General features: G+C 46.2%; 1 protein-coding gene and 1 long non-coding RNA gene across 7 annotated transcripts in view; one reads left to right on the top strand and one right to left on the bottom strand.

The window, feature by feature from the left end:
• ABTB3 (ankyrin repeat and BTB domain containing 3) overlaps nucleotides 1–24,057 on the top strand; it is a 473,097-nt gene that overhangs the window by 429,139 nt on the left and 19,901 nt on the right. For 5 of the 6 annotated variants that reach the window (XM_070453999.1, XM_070454000.1, XM_070453997.1 and 2 more), the window contains 6 exons: nucleotides 80–173; nucleotides 290–425; nucleotides 1,070–1,290; nucleotides 2,709–2,887; nucleotides 17,542–17,647; nucleotides 21,728–21,830. In XM_070453999.1, coding sequence (XP_070310100.1) covers nucleotides 80–173; nucleotides 290–425; nucleotides 1,070–1,290; nucleotides 2,709–2,887; nucleotides 17,542–17,647; nucleotides 21,728–21,830 — 839 coding nt within the window. The remainder of the gene's footprint in view (nucleotides 1–79; nucleotides 174–289; nucleotides 426–1,069; nucleotides 1,291–2,708; nucleotides 2,888–17,541; nucleotides 17,648–21,727; nucleotides 21,831–24,057) is intronic. The other variant, XM_070453998.1, reaches the window with a different exon arrangement.
• LOC139030637 (uncharacterized) lies at nucleotides 17,293–18,590 on the bottom strand. Its single transcript, XR_011483035.1, has 2 exons — nucleotides 18,420–18,590; nucleotides 17,293–18,076 (listed from the first exon to the last, which is right to left on the bottom strand). It is a non-coding gene; the product is annotated as an uncharacterized lncRNA (long non-coding RNA).

Genomic DNA, 24,057 nt, shown 5'->3' with positions numbered 1-24,057 from the left:
ACTTTGGCACCACACTGATTTCCACCAGCTTTTCCTGGCGTGTCCTTTGAACATCTCAATAGCCACTGTTCCTCCACAGCTCCTCCTGGACGCCGGGGCCAAGGTGGAGGGCTCTCTGGAGCATGGTGAGGAGAACTACTCAGAAACGCCCCTCCAGCTCGCAGCCGCCGTAGGTAAGAGTCTCTGACGCTCGTCCTGGCCAAGCGGCTCCAGCACCCTGTCCCTTGATGTGTCTGTGACTGTGTGTTTGCTTGATTCTCTTATCAAACCCCCTTCTCTGGGCTTGCAGGAAATTTTGAACTGGTTAGTTTGCTGTTGGAGCGAGGCGCGGACCCCCTGATAGGAACCATGTACAGGAATGGAATTTCTACCACCCCCCAGGGTGATATGAACTCTTTCAGCCAGGCCGCAGCCCATGGACACAGGTAGGCTAGGATGGGCCATGAGGTCCCAAGTGGTGCTTGTTAAAAATGCAGATTCCCAGGCCTACCCCAGACTCACTGCATCTCTGGATGTGGGGCCCAGAGGCAGTCCGGGCCTGGCCAGCTTCACATACTGCACGTCCACGGGTCCTTCCCCAACCGGCTTTCATCTCACAGACATCACTCTTTGCCGATGCTGGTCAGAGTTCATCACATCACCTGTCACGAAGTGAGAAGAATCCATTTAAAGAATAATAAAACCTCTCATGTTTGGTTACTTCCCACCTACATTTCCTTCAGGATTTACCCCCATCAGATTTTACTACGCGTAACCCCAAGCGGAGCAAATTCACCATGGGGGGCGAGCAGGCAGACTGTTAAAAGGGCAGAGTTTTAGAACCTTCTAGATAATTTGGGGAAAGCACTTAGCCCAAGTCGTCCTCAAGGAAACGCAGCCAGTCCCACCCCACCATCTCCTCCAGCCACAACAGGTAGTGCCCTGGTCACACCTCCGACACCACCACCCCAGAGTTGTCCTGTCCTTTTGTCCCCAGCTGAGAGGGTTCCCCACATCCCCCGCCCCGCTCCCACCCTGGCACAGCCCTTGCATCTCTGAGTGTCTTCCTCTCTGGGTTTATGATTGACAGGAATGTGTTCCGCAAACTGCTCGCTCAGCCAGAGAAGGAGAAGAGTGATATCCTGTCCCTGGAGGAGATTCTGGCCGAGGGGACTGACCTGGCGGAGACAGCCCCGCCCCCCCTGTGCGCCAGCCGCAACAGCAAGGCCAAACTCAGAGCCCTGAGGGAGGCCATGTATCACAGCGCTGAGCATGGCTACGTGGATGTCACAATTGATATCAGGAGCATAGGTCAGTCTGGGGGCCTTCCACGGCTGGGCACGGTGCCTCTGCCCAGCTCCAGCTCACGTACACACATGCGCGTGCACACACACACACACACACACACACATGCATGCATGTGCACACACCCCTTGCAGCTCAGGGAACTTCTTGTTTGCTGGTTGGAGCACTTCTGGGCTAAGGCCCCACGTGGTCCCCACAGACAGCAGCATTCTGCCGGCCCCGGAAACCCATCCTCAGGCCACCCTTCCACGATTCCCAAACCCTGGGCCCTGAGTTAGGAATCCGAATCACCTGAGGAGCTTGTCTGAATGCAGATTGCCAGGCCCTACACCCAGAGGCTCTGCTGTCGAGGGTCTGGATGGATAAAGGCCGGAAATCTTTATGTTTAACAATCATCCCAGGTGGTTCCCAGTGGTTGGGGAATCGCTGCCTGAGAGCACTCAGATTCATGAAGCAGCTGCTAGCATCAGCTAGGATGACGGCATCCCGCCCCTGGTGGGGTCCCCCTACTACAGGGGCAAAGCCATGCCCAAGGAAAGGTTGGGTGTCTCTCCCTTGAGCGGCCTAGCCCAGGGCCATCTCTTCCATGCATCTGGGGAATGGGCTAGCCCAGCCTTCACCCAGCTAATGGCACCAACCCGGGCCCAGAAGCAGCAGGCAGGGCAGAGCAAGGGGCTGCAAACACAGGGTGTGGCAGGTCAGGGTGGGCGGAGGCCTCCAGTGCTCTTCTCGAAACTTGTCTCTCTCGGAGAGTGGCTGTTGAGTATGGGGGATATTATGCCATTCCCCTGGCAGCCTGTGTAGCTGGATTCTGAGGCTCAAGACTCTGAATGGTGCATTTATAAGCAGTAGCAAGTGCCCCAGCCTCACAGTGGAGGGGAGAAGCGAGTCACAGCCATCAGCTGCTGGAGAGGTTTCTATTAAGGAAGGAAGACCTGATGAAGTGCCTGCAGATGGAAATGTTGTTTTGCATGCAGCAGCGGTATCCTCCTGTGTCTTCATATTCAGATGGAAATGCCCACCCTGGCCAAAGCAGCTGACTGTGAGGTCCACTGTGGATTTCACCAGCTCGAAGCTCTAGGCATGGAGGCAGAGGGGATGGGGAAGGAAGAGGTCAGAACTCAGAAGGCTGCAGTCCGCATTACAGTTTCAATACTCTACACGGTGATTATACTTTGTAAACTGTAGCCCCTAATAACACGAGGAGCGTGCAGAACTGGATACCTGTAGTTAACGTACTCGAATTATGACCTTTAATTTTAACTTCTGCAAGCCTTTGGGAAAGAAGAAACAAAACAGCTCTGACTCTAGGCATTGAAAGGCGTTCTCTTGGTCTCCTGATCTGGTAATGCCCTCAGGAGAGGCCGGCTTCCACGTAAAAACCCGCCTCTCCTCTGGTTGTTGTCCGCCCTCCCCCTCCCCAGGTGTCCCGTGGACCCTGCACACGTGGCTGGAGTCTTTGCGGATCGCCTTCCAGCAGCACCGCAGGCCCCTCATTCAGTGCCTGCTAACGGAGTTCAAGACCATCCAGGAGGAGGAGTACACGGAGGAGCTGGTCACCCAGGGCCTGCCCCTGATGTTCGAGATCTTGAAGGCCAGCAAGGTACGAGGGGCTCCTGTGGGCAGAGGGCACAGCTGGGGGGTTCTGATCTCGGCGCCCCTGCCCCTCGGGTGGGAACCCTGCAGTCACTGGTCTGGTGCACACGTACCCTGGCTGCTTACAGCTGCTTGTGCGGCCACTCGCAAGGCAGCCTCTCTGCTGAGCACCTGTCCTGTCCCAGGCACTTGGGCACATGGGACAAAGTAAAGGATAGCTTCCGGCCCGGGAACTTGCACAAAAGTGGGGATGCTACAGCCCAAGGGTGCCTGAGGTGGCTTGTGAAACAGTGTTAAATTGGGTGGCAAAGGCTCTGAGGAGTGTGGGAAGGTTGGGGGAAGGTGTCACTGAGATGCTGAGACCAGGGCGGGCCTGGACGGACAGTAGGGCATGGGACATTGGGAATCCAAGGGGAAGAGGGAAATGGGTGTAGCCACCTTGGATGCAGATCCCACAGGGGTCCCTGGAAAGCCAGACCCCGAGAAGGCTTTTCAGGTCTGAGGACAGGACGAGCCTAGCCCTTGAGGCTCACTCACCCATTCTCCAAGGGCCCCTGCATTCCTGTTGACACTTCGTTCCCAGCATCGGGAAAATGCTGCAACCCCTTCACAACAGGTCCTTCTAAGACAGTGGAGGCTGTGAAGTGTCAGGGAATTAGGCCTCTGAACCAAAAGGGCTGCGTGGATTTCCCTGCCAGAGCAGGGAAGAGAGTGTGGAGCAGCCTTCTCTGTAGGGTGTGAGGGACGGCAACACATCTGGCTGATTTCTGAGCCCTGGAGCACCTGGCCCGGAGTCCAGTGTGGGTCCCATCAGGTATTCTCATTAGCACCAGAGACTCAGGGGCCCCTGTGGGCTGGATATATGCCTGATTCTACTTAGACCCAGAATGGGAGCAGGTGTGCCAGGCCTCAGGTAATGAGCCTCGGCGATGCCACAAAGAGCAGAACCCACTGGAAGCATTTCAAAAACCAAACTCTCCCTGCCCCTCAGCCCTCACCCGTCCCCCCAGCTTGAAAAGAAATAAATAGATAAGCCCTGAAATTACATAAGAGACCACCTTAGTGAAAAACATTGCTGGGTCTGTTCCCAGGATCTGGTGTTATAATTGGTTTTGGGTTTAGTTTTTTTTTTTTTTCCTTCTATGGGCTGTAATGGGAATTCCAGAAATTACTAAGGCATGCTGTGTATTAAGGAAACCTAACCTATGGATTTTTTAAGTAAATTTATTTTGAAATAAGACATACATCAAAAAAGTGCCCAGCTCGTGGCTGTGGAGTCTAATGAATTTTCACGAGGCAAACTTACCTGTGTGATCAACATCCAGACCAAGAAATAGAACATTGCTAGCACTCCTGCAGGCCCATTGTGTCCCACTCAACCACTACCCACCCCCACAAAGAGCACCCAACAGCAGCTGATAACAGTAGCTAGAGGCCTAAAAGAAAGGAGGGAGGGCCCTTTGGCAGGAGATGTGGACTAGAGCGGGCTTCCCAGGTGGCACTAGTGGTAAAGAACCTACCTGCCAATGTAAGAGACTTAAGAGACATGGGTTCAGTCCCTGGGTTGGGAAGATCCTCTGGAGGAGGGCATGGCAACCCACTCCAGTATTCTTGCCTGGAGACTGCCACAGACAGAGGAGCCCAGCAGGCTACAGTCCGTGGGGTCGCACGGAGTTGGAGACGACTGAAGTGACTTAGCCCACACTCATGCACATGTACTAGAGCTTGCTCTGTGTCCAGCTGTCCTGATCTTGGAGGGGAGAGGGAACCAGGGATGGGGCAAGAGCACTCATGGCCAGGAGACGACAGTCTGGGAAAAGGCACATTCAAGAGTCAGGTTTGCCCTATATGACCAATAGGAAAGCCCATCTATGTCTGTAACGTATATATATGAGTGTCCATATTAAATAGGTGGCTCAGTTGTAAAGAGTCCACCTGTCGCTGCAGGAGATGCAGGTTCGATCCTTGGGTCGCAAAGATCCCCTAGAGAAGGAAATGGTAACCCACTCCAGTATTCTTGCTGGGATAATCCCATAAACAGAAGAGCCTGGCAGGCTATAGTCCATGAGATCACAGAGAGTCAGACATGACTGAGCAGACATGCGCAACAAGGGTATCCATAGCAATGTTACCTGTGATGGGAAAAATTGGGAACACCCCCAATACCCATTAACATAGAATGGGCGAATAAATTGTATATTCACAGCGTGCTAGTGTGCTAAGTCGCTTCAGTCGTGTCTGACTCTTTGCACCCCTATGGACTGTAGTCCACCAGGCTCCTCTGTTCATGGGATTCTCCAGGCAAGGGTACTGGAGTGGGTTGCCATGCCTTCCTCCAGTATATTCACTGCATGAAATAATAATAAAAAAAATTTTTTTTTTTTCAAGTCAAGTTTTCCCTAATGGGAGAGAGGTGGGAATGGGGGTAGTCAATGGCAACCCCTACTGGTGAACTGTGGTATTTTTTTAACACAAAAAACATTTCACATTGAGGTATAACCAATTAACAATATTGTGGTAGTCTCGGGTGAATAGCGAGGGGTCTCAGCCATATGTATGCATGTATCCATTATCCCCCAAACCTCCCTCCCATCCAGGCTGCCACATAACATAAAGCAGAGTTCCCTGTGCTATACAATAGGTCTTTGTTGGTTATCCATTTTAAATCTAGCAGTGTGTACATGACCTTCCCCAAATGGAAGCAACCTAAATGTCCATTGACAGAGGAAAGAATAAAGAAGATGTGGTACATATATACAATGGAATATTATTCAGCCATTAAAAAGAGTGAAATAATGTCCTTTGTGGCAACGTGGATGGACCTAGAGAGTCATAGTGAGTGAAGTAACTCAGAGAAGGAGAAATACCATATTACATCCCTTGTAGCGGAATCTAAGAAGAAATAACCCAAATGAACTGACAAAACAGAAGGAGACTCACAGACTTAGGGACTTTGGGAGATGTGGTATTAATACTGACTCAGTTCAGTTGCTCAGTCGTGTCCCACACTTTGCGACCCCATGAATTGCAGCACGCCAGGCCTCCCTGTCCGTCACCAACTCCTGGACCCTACTCAAACTCATGTCCATCGAGTCAGTGATGCCATCCAACCATCTCATCCTCCATCGTCCCCTTCTCCTCCTGCCTTCAGTCATTCCCAGCATCAGGGTCTTTTCCAATGATTCAGTTCTTTGCATCACGTGGTCAAAGTATTGGAGCTTCAGCATCAGTCCTTCCAATGAATATTCAGGACTGATTTCCTGTACAGTTGACTGGTTTGATCTTGCAGTCCAAGGGACTCTCAAGCGTCTTCCCCAGCGCCACAGTTCTACAGAGGGCAAAAAAGAGGTGATCAGTTCCTGGTGGTTACAGGGTGAAGTCAAGCATTTTCCAGGCACAGTGGTGTTCCTCTGGTCAGAAGGCGTCTGGAGAGAGATGATGGCAGAGAAGTTCAGAGAGTTGAGAAAGTGCTGCAAAGCTCTGCCCTCAGAAAGTGTCCTCTTGGAAGGCATGAGTAGCAACGCATTGTTCCTGCTCTCTCCACTAACGAATTCCTGTTCAGATCATGTCTGCTGCTCTGTGTGAACAAACATCTGGTTCTAGCAGAGTAGTGAACAAGAGTATAGAATTCCTGTAAATATTAATAAATCCACTTTGGAGTCAACTAGGAGAATCACAGCCATCCCGTCAAGTGAAGCAGATGCTTTCTCCCTATCTTTGACGCGTGCTTGGTCAGATATTACTTGACATCTGGTTGCAGATGTGCTTTTTTGCTCCCACTTCTATTCATTTATTTATTTGGCTGCACCGGGTCTTAGTGGCTGCACACAGGATCTTGAATCTTCATTGCGGCATATGGGATCTACTTCCCTGACCCGGGATCGACCGGGGGACCCCTGCTTTGAGAGCACGGAGTCTTGGCCACTGGACCACAAGCGAAGTCCCGTCCCCACTTCTAAATTTTATCTTTAAATATCTAAAGAGTTCAGTTTCTCTAGATTTCCCTAGAAGTAGAACAATGCAGTCATTGTTTAAAAATAGATCTGTTTACAGAGAGCTTCTGGCCGTTTCTCGCAGACATAATTCTTCTGGACCTTTATCCACTCCACAGCAGTGGTGGGATGTTCTTCATCCTCCTGGAGCTTACCGTGTCCAGGGAAGGGGCAGACCCACAGTAAGCAAGGACATAAATCAGCAAAAGAGGGTGAGAGCAAGATAAGTGCTATGAAAAAAAAAAATGATCTTGGACAATGATGTAGTCTCTGGGGAGTGGGACAGGCAAGGTCTAATCTAGACAGGATGGTAAGAAAAGTCTCCCAGAGGAGGTAGTGTGTGAACAACCACCTAAGTGAGGAAAAGCTGCCAGCCACACACAGGCCTGGAGCAAAAGCATTCCACTCGGGGATCAGGAACCTGATGGAGCGGAGTTCCTGATGGGAATGTGCTTGATGTGCTGGTGCAGCTGGAAGTGGAGGGACACAGGAGGAAGTGTGAGAGGTGAAGTCAGACTGCATGGGGCCTTTCTCCCCCTGCAGAAAGTCGGCCTGCATTGTGCACATCTGGGGTTTTCCTCCACGTCCACTGAACAGAGCACCACTGGGGACTTAAGCCAAGGGTGAGATGTGAGCTTTGCAGCTTTTTTTTTTTCCCTTGTGATTTGCACACTTTTTATTTTCCCACTTTTTAAAAATTCACCTTTTTAAATTAAACTTTTTATTTTGAGACAGTTGTAGATTCTCATGCAGTTGTAAGAAAACATACAGAGAGATTACTTTGCTTCCCCCACTGACAGTATCTTGCAAAATGACAGTTAAATGTCACAACCAAGATACTGACATGGTACTTTCAGCATGCAGAAAATTTCCATCACCCTAAGGCTCCCTTGCATTGAACTTTTTTTTTTTTTTTTTTCTGGCTTGGGAATATTAGTTCCCTGACCAGGAATCAAGCCCAGGTCCCTTGCAGTGGAAGCGCAGAGTCTTAACCACTGGACTGCCAGGAAGTCCTTCTTTTTTTCTTTCTTTTTTTTTTTTTCCATGTTGCTCTTTTATAGCTACCCCCATATCCTTCTGCCCCCACTCCCTCTTTACGTTCTGGTAACCACTAATCTGGTCTCCATTTCTCTAATCTTGTCATTTCAAGAATGTGATTTAAATGGAATCATACAGTAGGTAACTTTTTAGGATTGGATTTTTCTCACTCAGTATAATCCTCTGAAGGTTCTTCCAGGTCACTGCATCTGTTGATAGTTTCTTTCTTCCTGCTGCTGCATAGTACTCTGTAGTATGGACCAATCACAGTTTATTAACCATCACCCACTGAAGGACATCTGAGTTGTTTCCAGTTTTGAGCTATTACAAATAAAGCTGCTGTAACATTCCAGCACAGGTGTTTGATGTGAATATGTCTTCATTTCTCTGGGATAAATGCTCAGGAGTACAATTTCTGGGTTGTATGGTAGTTGCATATTTAGTTTCTAAAGACGCCGCTAAACTGTTTTTGAGACAGGCTGCACCATTTTACATTCCCACCAGCAAAATATGAGTAATGAAGTTTCTCCACATCCTCACTCTTTGGTGCTATTGCTATTTTTTTATTTTAGCCCTTCTGATAGATGTGTAAGTGGTATCTCATTGTGGTTTTAATTTGCATTTCCCTGAATGGATAATGATGTTGAACATATTTTCATGTGTTTTTTTGCCGTCTGTATATGCTCTTCAGTGAAATGTCTGTGTCCTTTGCCTATGTTCTAATTAAACTGGTTTTTCGCTGTTGAATGTTGAGAGTTCTTTGTAAATTCTAGAAAATAGTCTCTTGTCAGATATATGGTTTGCAAATACTTTCTTTCTCCCACTCAGTAGCTTATCTTTTTATCCTCTTAACAGGGTCTTTCATAGAGCTTTTAATTTTAAGGAAGTCCAATTTTAGTTTTTCCTTTTGTGGAGATTCTGCTTTTGGTATCAAGTATGAGAATGCTTTGTTGTCGTCCAGTTGTGAAGTTGTGTCTGACTCTGCGACCCCATGGACTGCAGTGCGCCAGGCTTCTCTGTCCTTCACTAACTCCCAGAGCTTGCTCAAATTCTTGTCCATTGGAGTCAGTGAGTCCATCCAACCATCTCATCCTCTGTCATCCCCTTCTCCTCCTGCCCTCAATCTTTCCCAGCATCAGGATCTTTTTCAATGAGTCAGCTCTTCGCATCAGGTAGCCAAAGTATTGGAGCTTCAGCGTCAGTCCTTCCCATGAATATTCAGGGTTGATTTCCTTTAGGATGGACTGATTTGATCTCCTTGCAGTCCAAGGGACTCTCAACAGTCTTCTCGGGCACCACAATTCAAAAGCATCAATTCTTTGACTCAGCCTTCTTTATGGTCCAACTTTCACATCCATACATGACTACTGGAAAAACCATAGCTTTAATTACATGGGCCTTTGTAAGCAAAGGGATGTCTCTGCTTTCTAATATGCTGTCTAGATTTGTCATAGCTCTTCTTCCAAGGAGCAAGCATCTTTTAAATTTCATGGCTGCAGTCACCATCTGCAGTGATTTTGGAGCCCAAGAAAATAAAATCTCTCAGTGTTTCCATTGTTTCTTCATCTATTTGCCATGAAGTGATGGAACTGGATGCCATGATCTTCATTTTTTGAATGTTGAGTTCTAAGCCAGCTTTTTCACTCTCCTCTTTCACCCTCATCAAGAGGCTCTTTAGTTCTTCTTCACTTTCTGCCGTTAGAGTGGTAACATCTGCAACTACAAGGCTGTTGATATTTCTCCCAGCAATCTAGATTCCAACTTGTGATTCATCCAGCTGCTTTGCCTAGCCCAAATCTTGATGATCTCCTCCTCATTTTTTTTCTAGAAGCTTTATAGTTTCATGTTTTACATTTAAGTCTTGACTCATTTCATCTTGTGTTAATTTTTGTATGAGGTGTGGGACTTTGATCAGAGTTGCTGTTTTGTTTTTGCTTTGCCAGTGGATGTTCACTTGCTCCAGCATCCTTGTTGAAAAGACTCTTTCATCAAATTACTTTTACACCTTTGTCAAGTCAGTTGGGCATATTTGTGTGGGTCTGTTCCTGGAATTTCCATTCTGTTCTGTTGATCCGTGTGTCTGTCACTCCACCATTACCACATTACCATAGCTTTTTTTTTTTTTTTTTTTGATCCGTGCCATGTGGCTTGCTGTAGCTTAGTTCCCAGACCAGAGATCAAACCCATGCCTCCTGTAGTAGAAGCTCAGAGTCTTTACCACTGGACTGTCAGGGAAGTCCCCACTTCCTGTAGCTAAAAAATAAATCTTGAAATTGGGTAAATTGTTTTCTCCCATGTTATTCTTCTACAAAATGAATTCATATTCTTTACCTTCTATATAAATTTTAGAACAAATTTGTTAGTTTGTGTCCTCTCTCTCTCTACTACTCTTCTGTCTTAAGTTATCTTTATTATTTGCTTCTTTGAGGTTTTTTTTTTTCTTATTTTATTTTTCTTTTTCCAGATATTTTTAGGTAGAAGCTTGAGACTGACTTTTCCTTTTTTTCTTTTATGTACATTTGATATTATACATATCTTTCTCAGCACTACTCTGGCTGTGTTCCATGGAACTTGATATGTTTTATTCTCATTTTCATTCAGTTCAGTGTGTTTTTTATTTCCCTTGGAACTTCCTTTTTGACTTATGAATTATTTAGAAATGTGTTATTTAGTTTCCAATTATTTGGAGATTTTTCTCTTATCTTCCTGTTATTGATTCCTAGGTTGATTCCATTGTGGTCAGAAAACATTCTGTATTATTTCAATCCTTTTAAATTTTTGAGGCTGGTTTTATGGACCAGAATGTAGTCTATCTAGGTATATGTTTCATGGGCACTTAAAAAGACTGGTTTTGGGGATTCCCTGGTGGTCCAGTGGTTGGGATTTGATGCTTTCACTGCCGGGACCAGGTTGTGGGCGTCGGACCCCTGGTCAGGGAACTTAAATCCCAAAACCTGTGCAGCATGGCCAAAGGAAAAAGGACTGTTTTTTGCCATTGTTGAGTGGAGTGTTCTGTAACTGTTGATAAGACCCTGTTGGTTGATGATAATGTTGAGTTCCTCCATATCCTACAGATTTTCTGTCTCGTTATTTATTCTATCAGTTGAGAGAGGAATAATAAAATCTCCAGCTGTGATTGTGGGTTGTCTGTTTCTTCTTTTGGTTCTATCAGTTTTTGACTCACATATTTTGCAGATCTGTGCATGCACATTTAGAACTGCAATATCTTCTTGGTAAATTAACCCTTTTATCATTTTATAATGCCCTTCTCTCTTCTGCTAGTTTTTTCGCTCTAAAATCTACATTATCTAATATTAATATAGCCTCTCCTGCTTGCCTTTAATTAATGTTCGTGTGATATATGTTTTTTTTCCATTCTTTACTATCAACTTGCCAATTTTATTAGGTTTGAAGTGACTTTCTTATAACAAACATATAGTTGGGCTTTTCATCCACTCTGCCAATCTCTTTTAATTGGTATATTGAGACCTTTTATATTTTACTCAATTATTGCTACTTTGGGGCTTACGTCTGCCATCTTACTTTTTGTCTTCTGTTTGGTCTCTCTGTCTTTTCTCTCTTTTCTTTTTCTGCCTTTCTGTGAACTACTTGAACATTTTAAAATTCCCTGCTGCCCTGGAGGCTTGAGCCTTGTGGCCCTTTGAGCTAAAAGTTCCAAGTTTAAATGTGTCACTCAGAGGAATGTCCCCATCTGTCCCAGCACAGCCACCCCACCCTCTCCTGCTCCAGAAAAGAGTGAGCCTCAAGCTTGGTTAATTCCATCCGCTGTCTTCAGGTTTGGGTCCAGAGCTAATCAAATCCATAGGTTAACCCAGTTCACTGCCTGAAACTGACCATCTGACCCCACCAGAGCTGTTAACTGAAACTAATGACAGCATGCCAGGGAAGCAAAGGGTATTATCCCAACAACCTCACTGCTCGGAGGAGGCACAGAGAAGCATGCATAGCAGACACCTTGACAAACAGATGAGTTCAAAGACATAGTGGTGAGTCTTCTCTAAAGGCTCTTGTCTCTGAAAGAGAAACAGTCAGAAAGTCTTGGAAATGATAGCATCTTTGGTGCTGGCATCACCATCATCCCTCACACGGTGTCCATCCCTCAGGACCTAGCCAGTACCTAGCAGTGAGCAGATGCTCAAGGCATATTTGAAGAAAGAATTTATGAAGGGATGGACACATAGCTTAGTGCATGGGGGAAGGGGTCCATTTGTGAAACCTTTGGAGGATGAATAAGTCAAGCCTGTGGAAGTGTTGATGAACTGTCTTCTTTCCCTTTCTTTCCTGAACGTATAGTGCTTTCATCATTTCCCTATTTCCTCACTGGAGCAGATTTTTTTAATAGTATTATCTCATTTTTGGAATGACTTCAGATTTACAGGAAAATCGGGAAGATAGCAGAGTTCCCATAGAAGTCCTCACCTGCTTTCCATTATTAGCATCCTGTGTGAGTGTGGTATATTCATTATAACAGTGAACCAACATGGATTTGTTATTGTTAGCTAAGTGTTAGTCACTCAGTAGTGTCTGACTCTTTGCGACCCCATGGACTATAGACCTCCAGGCTCCTCTGTCCATGGAGTTTTCCAGGCAAGAATACTGGAGTGGGTTGCCATTCCCTTCTCCAATTGTTAGCTAAATCCCATGCTTTATTGCTATTTTCTCTGTATCCAGTGTCTTTTTCTGCTCTAGGATCCCATCCAGGACACCATGTTACATTTAGTTGTCATACCTGTTTAGGCTACTCTTGGCTGAGACAGTATCCCAGCCTTTCCTTGTTTTTTTCTTGTGTGTGTTGGTTTTTTAAGATTTTTTTTTTATGTGGGTAATTTAAGTCTTTATTGGATTTGTTACAATATTGCTTCTGTTTTATGTTTTGGTTTTTTGGCCCTAAGGCATGTGGGAATCTTAGCTCCCTGACCGGGGATCAAACCTGCACCCCTTGCACTGGAAGGTGAAATCATAGCCACCGGGCCTCCAGGGAAGTCTCAGGCTTCCCTTGCTTTTTATGACCTTTATTGAGAAGTGCTGGTCACTATTTTATAGGCTGCCCCTCTAGTGGAAGAGGCATTGATTGTCTCATGATTCAGACTGAGGCTTTAGACTGAGGCTTCGGGAAGGATGACCTCAGAGGTAAAGTGCCTTTCTCATCACATCAAAGGTACATATTATCAGTATGACTCATCACTGGAGATGATGACCTTGATCACCTGGCTGAAGCCGTGTTTGCCAAATTCCTCCACCGCAGACTTACTCTCCCCTTCCTCTCACTTTCCAGACTGTGCTCTTTGGAATCAAATCACTATGTGCAGCCCTGACATCAGAGTGGGGAGCTATGTGCCTCCCAGATAATTTCTAAGTGTTTGAGGAGGGTCCCTTCAGAACAGGCGGCCCTTGTCTTTACTTTCTTGAATGATACAACACATATTGAAGTGAGGAAGCAAGGGCAAGCTGTGAGGTCCTGGAGAGATGGGAGCTTGCTTTGTTGCCCCTAATATATGTGGCTCCTTTCACAGTGCGGGTCACCTCTTAAGATGCTGAATAGGTACATATTGAATTGAATTAAACAATCACCACCACTACCAAAAAAAAAAAAAAAGCCCTATGAAGGGCCCGGTTGCTCGGGCGTCTCGGCGTCTCTCTTTTTTTGAATATTTTTACTTATTTATTCATTTGTTTCTTTTTGGCTGTGCTGGGTCTTCACTGCAGCTCGCGAGCTTTCTCTGGTTGTGGATAGAGTGGGGGCTGTTCTCTAGTTGCAGTGCGCAGGCTTCTCATTGCGTGACTTCTTTGTGGAGCACAGGCTCTAGGCTTTGGGTCCAGTAGGTGTGGCGCACAGACTTAGTCGCCCTGTGTCACATGGGATCTCAGTTCCCAGACCAGGGATTGAACCTGTGTCCCCTCCATTGGCAGATTCTTAACCACTGGGGCACCGGGGAAACCCCCAGGCTTCTCCTAAGGGTCATCAAGTCTAGGAAGGACATCTTCATTCCTTCCCAGAGTTGATGAGACGGGGGCTGACTTACCAGCAAGGCTCCTGACACAACCCTGGGTGCAAGTAGTGAGTCCAGCACCATTCGTCAACACAGTTTGCACAGAACATCTTGCAGGTCACCGTCTCATCTTTCATGTGACATGCAAGTACTCACTGGGCATCCCTAATGTGTCGGACTCCCTGAGGTCATAGGGATGACAAAATAGGGTCCACCTGAGGCAAACGCTAGTTGAACTGTATTAGTTTCCACTGCCACAATAACAAATGACTGCAATTTAGAAGCTGAAGATGACACCCATTTACCGTCTTGTGGTTTCCATGGGTCAGAAGTCCAGGCATAGGGTCTCAGCTGGGCTTTCTGTTTAGGGTCTCACAAGACCAATATCAAGGTGTCAGCAGCTGGGTTCCTTCCTAGACACTCGGGAAGAATCCATTTGTAACTTCATTCAGGTTTGGATGGAATTCAGTTCCTCATGGTTGCATTTCTTTGTTGAGGGTCAGTAGGGGTCATATTTTTTCCCAGTGTCAGGGCCTGCATTCCCTCTCAAGCTTACCATGTGGCCCCTGCCGTCTTCACGAAACAGTTCATCAAGTCCTTCTCAGGCTTCCAGTCCCTCTGACTTCCTCTTCTCCTCCATCCCTCCTGAGTTTCTCATGCATTTTAAATGCTATGTGATTACACTGGGCCCACCCAGATAACACAAAGTAATCTCCCTTTTTTAAGGGCAACTACTTAGTGACCTTAATTACTCCTGCCAAGTCCCTTTTGCCCTGAAAGAGAACAGATTGACGGGCATCATGGTATCTCATGATGTTCCTAGTCCCCGGGGTTAGGGCATGCAATCTTCTAGGGCAGCGGTTCCCAACCATTTTTGGCACCAGGAACCGGTTTCATGGGAAACAATTTTTCCATGGACTGGGGAGTGAGAGGGAATGTTTCAGGATGATTCGAGCATATTACATTTATTGTGCACTTTATTTCTATTACATGGGCTCCACCTCAGATTATCAGGCATTAGATCCCAGAGGTGGGGGACTAGGGACCTACCACCTGATGCATCTTCAACATCAGTGTGCACGGGAGTCACCTGCAGAGCGTGTTAATGAGGATCTGATTCAGTGGGCCTAGGGTGAGAGTCTGCATTTCTCGAAAGTTCCCAGGCAGTGCTGCTGCGTGCTGGTCAGTGGAGCATATTTCTATGGTCAGGCTTTGTTGTTGTTTAGTCACTGAGTTGTGTCCAACTCTTTGCAACCCCATGGACTATAACATTCCAGGCTTCTCTGTCCATGGGACTGTCCAGGCAAGAACACTAGAGTGGGTTGCCATTTCCTTCTCCAAGGGATTTTCCCAACCCAGGGATTGCACCCAAGTCTCCTGCATCCCCTATATTGGCAGGCAGATTCTGTACCACTGAGCCACCAGGGAAGCCCATGGCCGGGCTTTAAACCAGAGGAAATTTACAGTTGCCAGCTGAGGTCGAACCTAAGACAGAATTTCAGAACATTAAACTTGTGGTTCTCAAACCTAAGGGGACATCAGAATCAGCAGAAAACTTGTTAAAATACTGATTGCTGGGCCCCGCCCCCAGTGTTTCTGGGTCAGAGGTCTGAGATGGGATCTGAGGGCATGCATGTCTAACAAGCTCAGGTGGTCTGGGGACCACACGTTGAGAACCACCGCTGGAACCGTGAGCCAGTTGCTTTGTGCGGGTTAAGTGAGAGGAGCAGGTAACACTTTCCATCACAAGGCCTTCATCTTTGAAAGTAGAATCCCTTTTTCTGTCCAATATAATTGCCTTCGCTTGGGCACTTCTCTGCACCCCATCTGAGGTAACATGGTGTCTTGTAGGATCAAAGGGTTGGATTTCTTTTCATTTGTTGAACTGCAATCCCTCTCTTTCAGGAACACAGTGAAGTAAATTCAAGCATAGCTTGAACTGATAACATCATTAGTAGTCCCAAACCTATCTTTTTAAAATCAAAAATAGCATTTATTGCATTTATGTACAAAGCAACACTTGTTTATTGTAAAAAGATTATATAAGAAGAAAACATCATCATCCCACCCAAAGGTAGCTACTCTATTTTCCAGACCTTTTTCTATACCTATCAATCCAAATACATATGTAGGCTTTTATTTCCAAAACTACATGGTACAAACTGTGTTGTAACCTACTTTTCTTAATATATTGTAAATATCGAGTTATCTAACCACTGTTTTTTAGCCCCTGGTTTCAACCCCGTTCACCCAATAAAAAGCATCCCAAACATGCTGTGATTCCTGGCTTCCCTCCTGCACATCTGCAGTTGGAGGGAGATTAATGGGCCAGCACGGGCCCCCGTGGGACAGGAGGGAAGGACGTGAAGGATGGAGGCTGATCAGAAACAGGCTCCTAGAGTACTGGAACAGCCGTAGTTTTCCATCGCAGAACTGTTCCTCCAAAACACACACACACTTTTTTTAGGAGAAAGTGACTCAGCTGAGCACTTCTGGATCCAGAAATGCCTCAGCACCAGAATCAAGTGCACAGGAAAGCTAAACCAGGAGCCTTTGTGTCTTGGTGGTGGAGAGTGCGGACACAGGACCGGAAGGGCTTCCTGCTGCCATTTTTAGGCTAATTAGCTGCTCTCAGAATGTTTCAGCATTGATAAAGCTGTGCTTATGGTAAAAACTTATTTTCCATCCTGTGAGTTGCAAAACTTGCTTTCCAATGCAAGTAAAGAAATGATTAGATATTGAAGTTGATTTCATGTCCTGGATACTGTGAATAGTGCTGCAGTAAACACTGGGGCACGGTGTCCTTCTGCATTATGGTTTTTCACTGGATACATACCCAGTAGTGGGATTGCTCTCCAATGACAGATGAATGGTTAAAGAAGATGTGGTATCTATACACAGTGGACTGTTACCCAGCCACTAAAAGGAGTGAAATAAGTTCATTTTTAGAGATGTGGGTGGATCCAGAATCTGTCATACAGAGTGAAGTAAGTCAGAGAAAAACAAATATTGTATATTAACAGATATAGGTGGAATCTAGAAAAATGGTACAGATGAACGTATTTCCAAGGGCAGAACAGAGATGCAGACATAGAGAATGGACATGTGGACACAGTGCGGGGACGAGGAGGGTGGGATGAATTGGGAGATTGAGGTTGGCATATATACACCTCCATGTGTAAAACAGATAGCTCTAAAGCACAGGAAGCCCAGCTCAGTGCTCTGAGATGACCTTGAGGGTTGGGATTGGGAGAGGGGTGGGATGGAGGTCCAAGAGGGAGGGAATATATGTATACACATGGCCGATTCACTTTGTTGTATATCAGAAACTAACACAACATTGTAAAGCAATTATATTCCAATAAAAAAAATGATTGGAGCAAGAAAAGATTTAATTACAAATTAAACTTCCACCATACACCTGCTAGAAATGGTGGACAAACTGAACAAGCAAACCCAGGGCCTGTCAGGCAAAGCGAAGGTGTGATGTCCAGGGAATTTCTCTTGGAACCTGCAGGCAGTCTGTGGGCTCCTCTGGTCCAAGGCGGGGGCAGGGATGGGGGCTCAGATGAGGTCTCACACAGCCCCCATCAATGTGAGCTGTTCTTCCCTTTCCACAGAACGAAGTGATCAGCCAGCAGCTGTGTGTCATCTTCACTCACTGCTACGGGCCGTACCCCATCCCCAAGCTCACAGAGATCAAACGGAAGCAGACCTCACGCCTGGGTGAGTGGGGGCTTCCTGGGTTCCACCTTGCACTGTTGCTTTGTGATTTGAGGACAGGAAGGAAGCAAATGCAGCAAAAGAAGAAGGTGGGCATGTTGGAGGGCAAACGGATACAGGAGTGAGGCAGGTGGAGATCGGGGTATCACCTTTGTTACATGATTAAACTGTCTGGAGAACATACACTGGGGATATGGACAAGGGGACTCACCAGCACCTCATCCCTTCACTGAGCACCTTTCTTCTGCACATCACCGACAGTGATGACTGCCCACGCCCTTCTAGTAGCCTGGTAGAGTCCAGAGAAGGCTGAGATCTGCATAGCCACTCTCCCCCATCCTCTCCTCTAAGAAGTTCCTCTTCCTTGAGATGCAATGAGCAGGATACAGTGACAGGCCGGTAGTATGCCCCTAATGGAAGTCCTGCAAGGAACTGGAAGGAGAGATGAGCAAGCATCACCCTCTAGTCAAACACCACACACACACACACACACACACACACACACACGGGGAATGGTGCTGAACTGAGGAGATGGGATGCCCTGAACTCCCATCGGGGTGGCAGTAATTACTCTTCACCCTTCTTGGACACTTGCTTTGAGCTAGCCCTAGCCAAGCTCCCCGCTACTCTCTCAAACAATCCCTGGGCTACCCGGGAGGCAGGCAGTGTTATCGGGGTCACAGCTGAAGACAGGGAGGCTCTGCAGAGGCTTCAGCATCAGTTCAATCAGAGCTGGAGCCTGAACCCAGGTCCCCCACCAAAGCCACAATCCCACCTTTCTCCAGGCGGCCTCTCGGATTTTCGAGAAGAAACCTTTCCGTCGGGCACCAATTTCATGCAGAAGATCCTGGGGCTGCTGGCAACCTGGTGAATCACCCAGGGAAAAAGGCAAACACCTGACTGCCTTGAAGCCTGAAGCATGAATCTTCTTTTGCAAAGGCTTGTCTCTCACTGCCTGGGGACTGATAAAATATTACAGATAAAGGACTCCCCTTCCCATTCAGGTTAGGGACTTTCCTGCTTCCTGTTTCCTTCTCCTATGAAGACCAGGAAACTTTGGAGAAATGGAAGCAGCTGAAAAATGCTACCCTTTAGCAAAGCCCCTACTTTTGAAATAGATGAGCTAGTTTAAGTTAGTGAAAAGGCTGATTTCATAGAAATGCTTTAAAGTATTTTTGTTCCTGTCACAAATAACCTATTAATTTAAATGGCACAAATTTTTGCTAAAGTGGAAAACTTAGCAGCTGAGTCAAAGGTTGCCTTGTTTTCTTTATGCCCATTCATGTCAGTCAGTTCAGTAACTCAGTCATGTCTGACTGTTTGTGACCCCAGGGACTGCAGCACTCCAGGCTTCCCTGTCCATCACCAATTCCCAGAGCCTATTCAGATTCATGTTCATCAAGTCGGTGATGCCATCCAACCATCTCATCCTCTGTCCTCATCCCCTTCTCCTCCTGCCTTCAATCTTTCCAAGCATCAGGGTCTTTTCAAATGAGTCAGTTCTTTGCATCAGGTGGCCAAAGTATTGGAGCTTCAGCTTTAGCATCAGTCCTTCCAATGAATTTTCAGGACTGATTTCCTTTAGGATTGACTGGTTTGATCTTCTTGCAGTCCAAGGGACTCTCAAGAGTCTTCTCCAATACCACAGTTTAAAAGCATCTATTCTTCAGTGCTCAGCTTTCTTTGTAGTCCAACTCTCACATCCATATATGACTACTGGAGAAACCATAGCTTTGACTAGATGGACCTTTAGTGCAAAGTAATGTCTCTGCTTTTAATATGCTGTCTAGGTTGGTCATAGCTTTTCTTCTGAGGAGCAAGCATCTTTTAACTTCATGGCTGCAGTCAGTCACCATCTGCAATAATTTTGGAGCCCAAAAAATAAAATCTGGCACTGTTTCCATTGTTTCCCCATCTATTTGTCATGAAGTGATGGGACCGGATGCCATGATCTTAGTTTTCTGAATATTTTAAGCATGCAGGCAACCCAAAATATACTAAAACTGCAAGTAGTTCTACCTTGTAGAAAGCAGGTGTTAATTAAAATATTACCAGGGCAACAAATCATGAAGATCCATCAAATTTATAGACTTTAGAGAGTGAGGGTTACACTGCTAGGGCATAACAATAATTTCTGACATCTGGTGCCTTACAAGACACCCCTGTTAGAGCAAACATTTGCAAGGGCTGTTTCAGTGATGCAGCATAAAATCTGCTCTCCTGTAGCTATAGGAGAGGAGAGAAATTTTTTTTCCTCCTGAATTTGCTGAGATTTCTTTCAGCAGCAATTAAAAGGGCCTGGCTTTCAGGCCAAGCATTGTAATTCCAAACACCAAGAGAAAGAAGGCAGGCCTGAGAAGTTCGAAGCTCACAGATGAAAGAAAAAGGACATAATATAATAATTAATAAGTGGAATATAAAGCATATAGTGTTTTGCATCTTCAATACGACATTCCAAGCTCAGATAACTAAAGATGGTCAAATAGTTATTCCTTAGGGACCTGCTTATAAGGAAAGAGAAGAGTGAGTAGTGACAAAAGTCCCAAAGTGGCATCTCCATAAGACCAGGAAGGTCATGTAAATGAATGAAATGGGTTTGGTGTAACACAATAGGGAGTGGTGGGGACTGTGGCAAACTGGAGAGCACACGCCTGGTTTTTTTATATGACATTGTCCTCTGCCCGCCCAGTGAATTCTGGGGGAGAATGGTAAAAAGAGCTAAAGGTAGGAGATGTTAGCAGTTTGGGAAGCGGGAGTGGGAGCTAGTTGAAGGTGGATAGTAGGAGTGAGAGTCTGAGCAGAGGGAGATGGGTTGCTGGCCTTCCTCTATAGCCTTTCTTCTCTTCGTTGTTGTTTAGTCACTAAGTTGCGTCCAGCTCTTTTCTGACCCCATGGATTATAGCCTGTCAGGCTCCTCTGTTGATGAGGTTTCATGGGCAAGTATACTGGAGTGGGTTGCCATTTCCTCCTCCAGTCTCTTCCCTTTACGTGAAAGGTTTTAGAAGTTTGGTTTTTGTTGCATTTTTTAATAAAAAAAATTTTAAGAGTATAATTAACAGATGATTTGACATTTTTATGCTTTTTTGTATGGTTTAGATTAAAGCTTTTTTATTGGGAAGAGGTCAAGAGGCTATAGGTACTACCAGAGAAATATGAATAGCAGATACCCAGGGCCACCACCTAAGGTGAATCAACCAGGAGGAGAATCAGCCAGAAAGGCCAATTCTGGTTCTAAGTTACAGCAGGGTGTGTGAAGGGGGCCAGGCCAGGGGTCTGACTTGGAAAGTGAGCATGGTGGAATCGGGTAGGGGTAGAGGTGCCTGGGCCAGTTTTGGATTTTCCAGCAAGACTGCAGTGCTGAGCTCAGGACGGGCTGGCACCTTTTATAGCCCGAGTGGAAATGCCTAAGATGCCAGGCAAATCGCAGGAGTCCAGTGCCTAGCAATGCAGGCCCTGGAGTCAGAACGTCCAAGTTCACATCCTGGCTTCTCCACCAGCCACTCGCTTGACCGAGTCACTGCGACTCCCGGCTTCATTTCCCTGTCATACAGCTGACTGTGGTCCCTCTCTCCTAGGGCTGAGTGAGTTTCCACCTGTCGGTGCCAGCTCGCACGGTGCCTGGCACATCTTTTTTCTTGGAGATGAGGGCAGGAGCCTGGCTCCTTGGCCTCTGATCCTGAGAGAAGGCATGGATTTCAAATCCCCTGAAACACAGCAGCAAACGGGCGGGAACCACTTCCGTCCGGAAAGGAGGGCGCTGAGCTGAAGAAGGAGGAGTGAGGTGGGGTGGGTGGTCACCCACCGCACCTGACGGTCATCTGAACTCTGGCTGGGGGTGAATCTTCTAAGGGGAAATGCTACTTTTAATCACAACTAAGCTGTGAAGATTCCCTGTGAAATATTGAATTCCAGTTAATTGCACATTCCTGTAACTGATCCTGTTTCCTGTTTGGTCACAGTCCCTCCAACAAGTATTTTATCACCATGGCCTCCCTCAGCTCTTATGAGTGCTTTTCCAAAAGAGGAATCCAAACCTCATCCTTCTCTCCTCTAAAGCTACCCTCTCTCCTTTTCCTGTTCCAGATCCTCATTTCCTTAACAATAAAGAAATGTCAGATGTCACCTTTCTGGTAGAAGGAAGACCATTTTATGCTCACAAAGTGCTGTTATTTACAGCATCTCCAAGGTATGTATCATCAGTTTTGAAAGCACTGAATTATAAGGGTGGTTATTACTATTCTCTAAAATTCAGTTTGGATGGTATCATCACTGACACTGAATGGGCAGATTTTCTTCTCAAAATCTAGGTTCCAAGATTATAGGGCATTTGTATACCTTGTTCAGGCAACATGATTCACAAAGACAAAAGGAAGAAGCCACCTAGGAGTCCATGCATGGAGAACTGGATTTTAAAATGTAGTGTATACATACCTTGGGCTTCCCAGGTGGCGCTAGTGGTAAAGAACCTGCCTGCCAATGCAGGAGACATAAGAGATGCAAATTAAATCCCTGGGTCAGGAAGATCCCCTGGAGGAGGTCATGGCAACCAACTCCAATATCTTTTCCTGGAGAATCCCACGGACAGAGGAGCCTGGTGGGCTACAGTCCATGGGGTCACAGAGAGTCAGACATGACTGAAGCGACAGCACACACACACACATATACATACATTATTCAGCCTTAAAAAGGAAGCCAGTTCTGACACATGCTACAGTATGAATGGGGACATTATATGAAGTGAAATATGCCTGTCATAAAAAGACAAATATTATCGTATATGATTCCTTTTATATGAACCATCAATGAGCAAGTTCATGCAAGTGAAAGCAGCTCAGCTGTGTCTGACTTTTTTCTCGAGGCCAGAATACTGGAGTGTGTAGCCATTCCCTTCTCCAAGGGATCTTCCCAATCCAGGGATTGAACACAGGTCTTCTGCATTGCAGGAGGATTCTTTACCAGCTGAGCTAGCAGGGAAAATCAAGTTCATAGAGACAGTAAATAGTAGGCTGGGAACTGGGGCTAGGGGAGGGGGAGTAGGAGTTGTTTTTTGAGGACAGGGTAAGTCTTGGAGATCGATTGCACAATGATGTGAACATACTCCATGTAAATATTAGTAAACACTCAAAACTGGTTAAGACAGTAAATTTTACGTTATGTATTTTTTAACCACAATTTGGAAGAAGAATACAGAGCAGTCTCTAGCATAATCAGCAGTCTTTGGGTGGCTTAGCCAAGACACTGTTCCTCTGGGCAGATGGAGCACATACTGAGCACAGAGCTTCGTGAGTAGAGAGTGGATTGGATTGAACTTCCTTAGCCAGGTGTCCTCATGCAACCTGAAAACTCACACTGCAGCCTTGAAATGCCTGCTCTCCAAATATCAGGGAACTTAGGCATAAGGTGCTCAAAATACACAGGTCCTGAATCTTACTTTTCCTGAACCCTGGAGTTGACAACAATAAAACATCATCCCTGCAAACTCCAGGAGATAGTGAAGGACAGGGAAGAAAAATATACTATCCTTTGCATGGTTCTGTTGTGACATCATGGAAGAGCTATATCAATACTCTGTGTGTATGTGTGTGTGTGTGTGTGTGTGTGTGTGTGTGTGTGTGTGTGTGTTCAGTAGCTCAGTTGTGTCCGACTCTGCGACCCCATGAACTGTAGCTTGTACCAATGTTAACTTCTTAGTTTTAACAAGGTACCATGACTATGTCAGATGGTAACATCGGGGCAAACTGGGTGAAGGGCATACTGGAACTTCTGTACTATGTTCCCAACTCTTCTATAAATCTGAAATTATTTCAAATGTAAAGTTTAATTTATAAAAAGAGACATGTCTGAGCTTATTTCTAAATGTGTTGAGTATGGGGGACTTGCCTGGTGGTTCAGTTGCTAGAATCCCCTGCACTGCAGGGGATGAGGGTTCAATCCCTGGTCGGGGCACTAAGATCCCACATGCTGTGGAGCAGCGAGCCCACACTGCAACCTTTGAACCCAAGCACCACTACGAGAATGTATGTGCCATATTGAAAGATCCCGCATAGTGCAGCGAAAATCCCACGCGCTACAACCAAGACCTGATGCAGCCAAATAAGTAAGTAAATAGAGTATCAGTGTGTTCCACTGACTGGGTCTCTACCCACGAGGAACCTCGTTTAGCCAGTGGCAGGAAAATGCATCTAAAACCCCCAACAGAAGGTCATTCCTTTTGGGAGACAGTTAGGTAATCAACAGATGTTGATGCCTATGATGTTAAATACCCACCATGCATCAGGGCCAGCCTGGTTCAGGCTCTGAGGATGCAGCAGAGGCAAGAGTCAGCAGCAGTCCCTCCCCTCCTGGAACAAAGGTTGTGTAGGAGGAAGGAGTGAGTTGGAGAGCTCCAGGGGCGCCTGAGCAGCTTGAAATTT

This window comes from Odocoileus virginianus, chromosome 23 (assembly GCF_023699985.2).
Source record: "Odocoileus virginianus isolate 20LAN1187 ecotype Illinois chromosome 23, Ovbor_1.2, whole genome shotgun sequence".
NCBI lineage: Eukaryota > Metazoa > Chordata > Mammalia > Artiodactyla > Cervidae > Odocoileus > Odocoileus virginianus.
The sequence above is the reverse complement of the archived record's forward strand: the minus strand, read 5'-3'. Positions and strand labels throughout refer to the sequence as shown.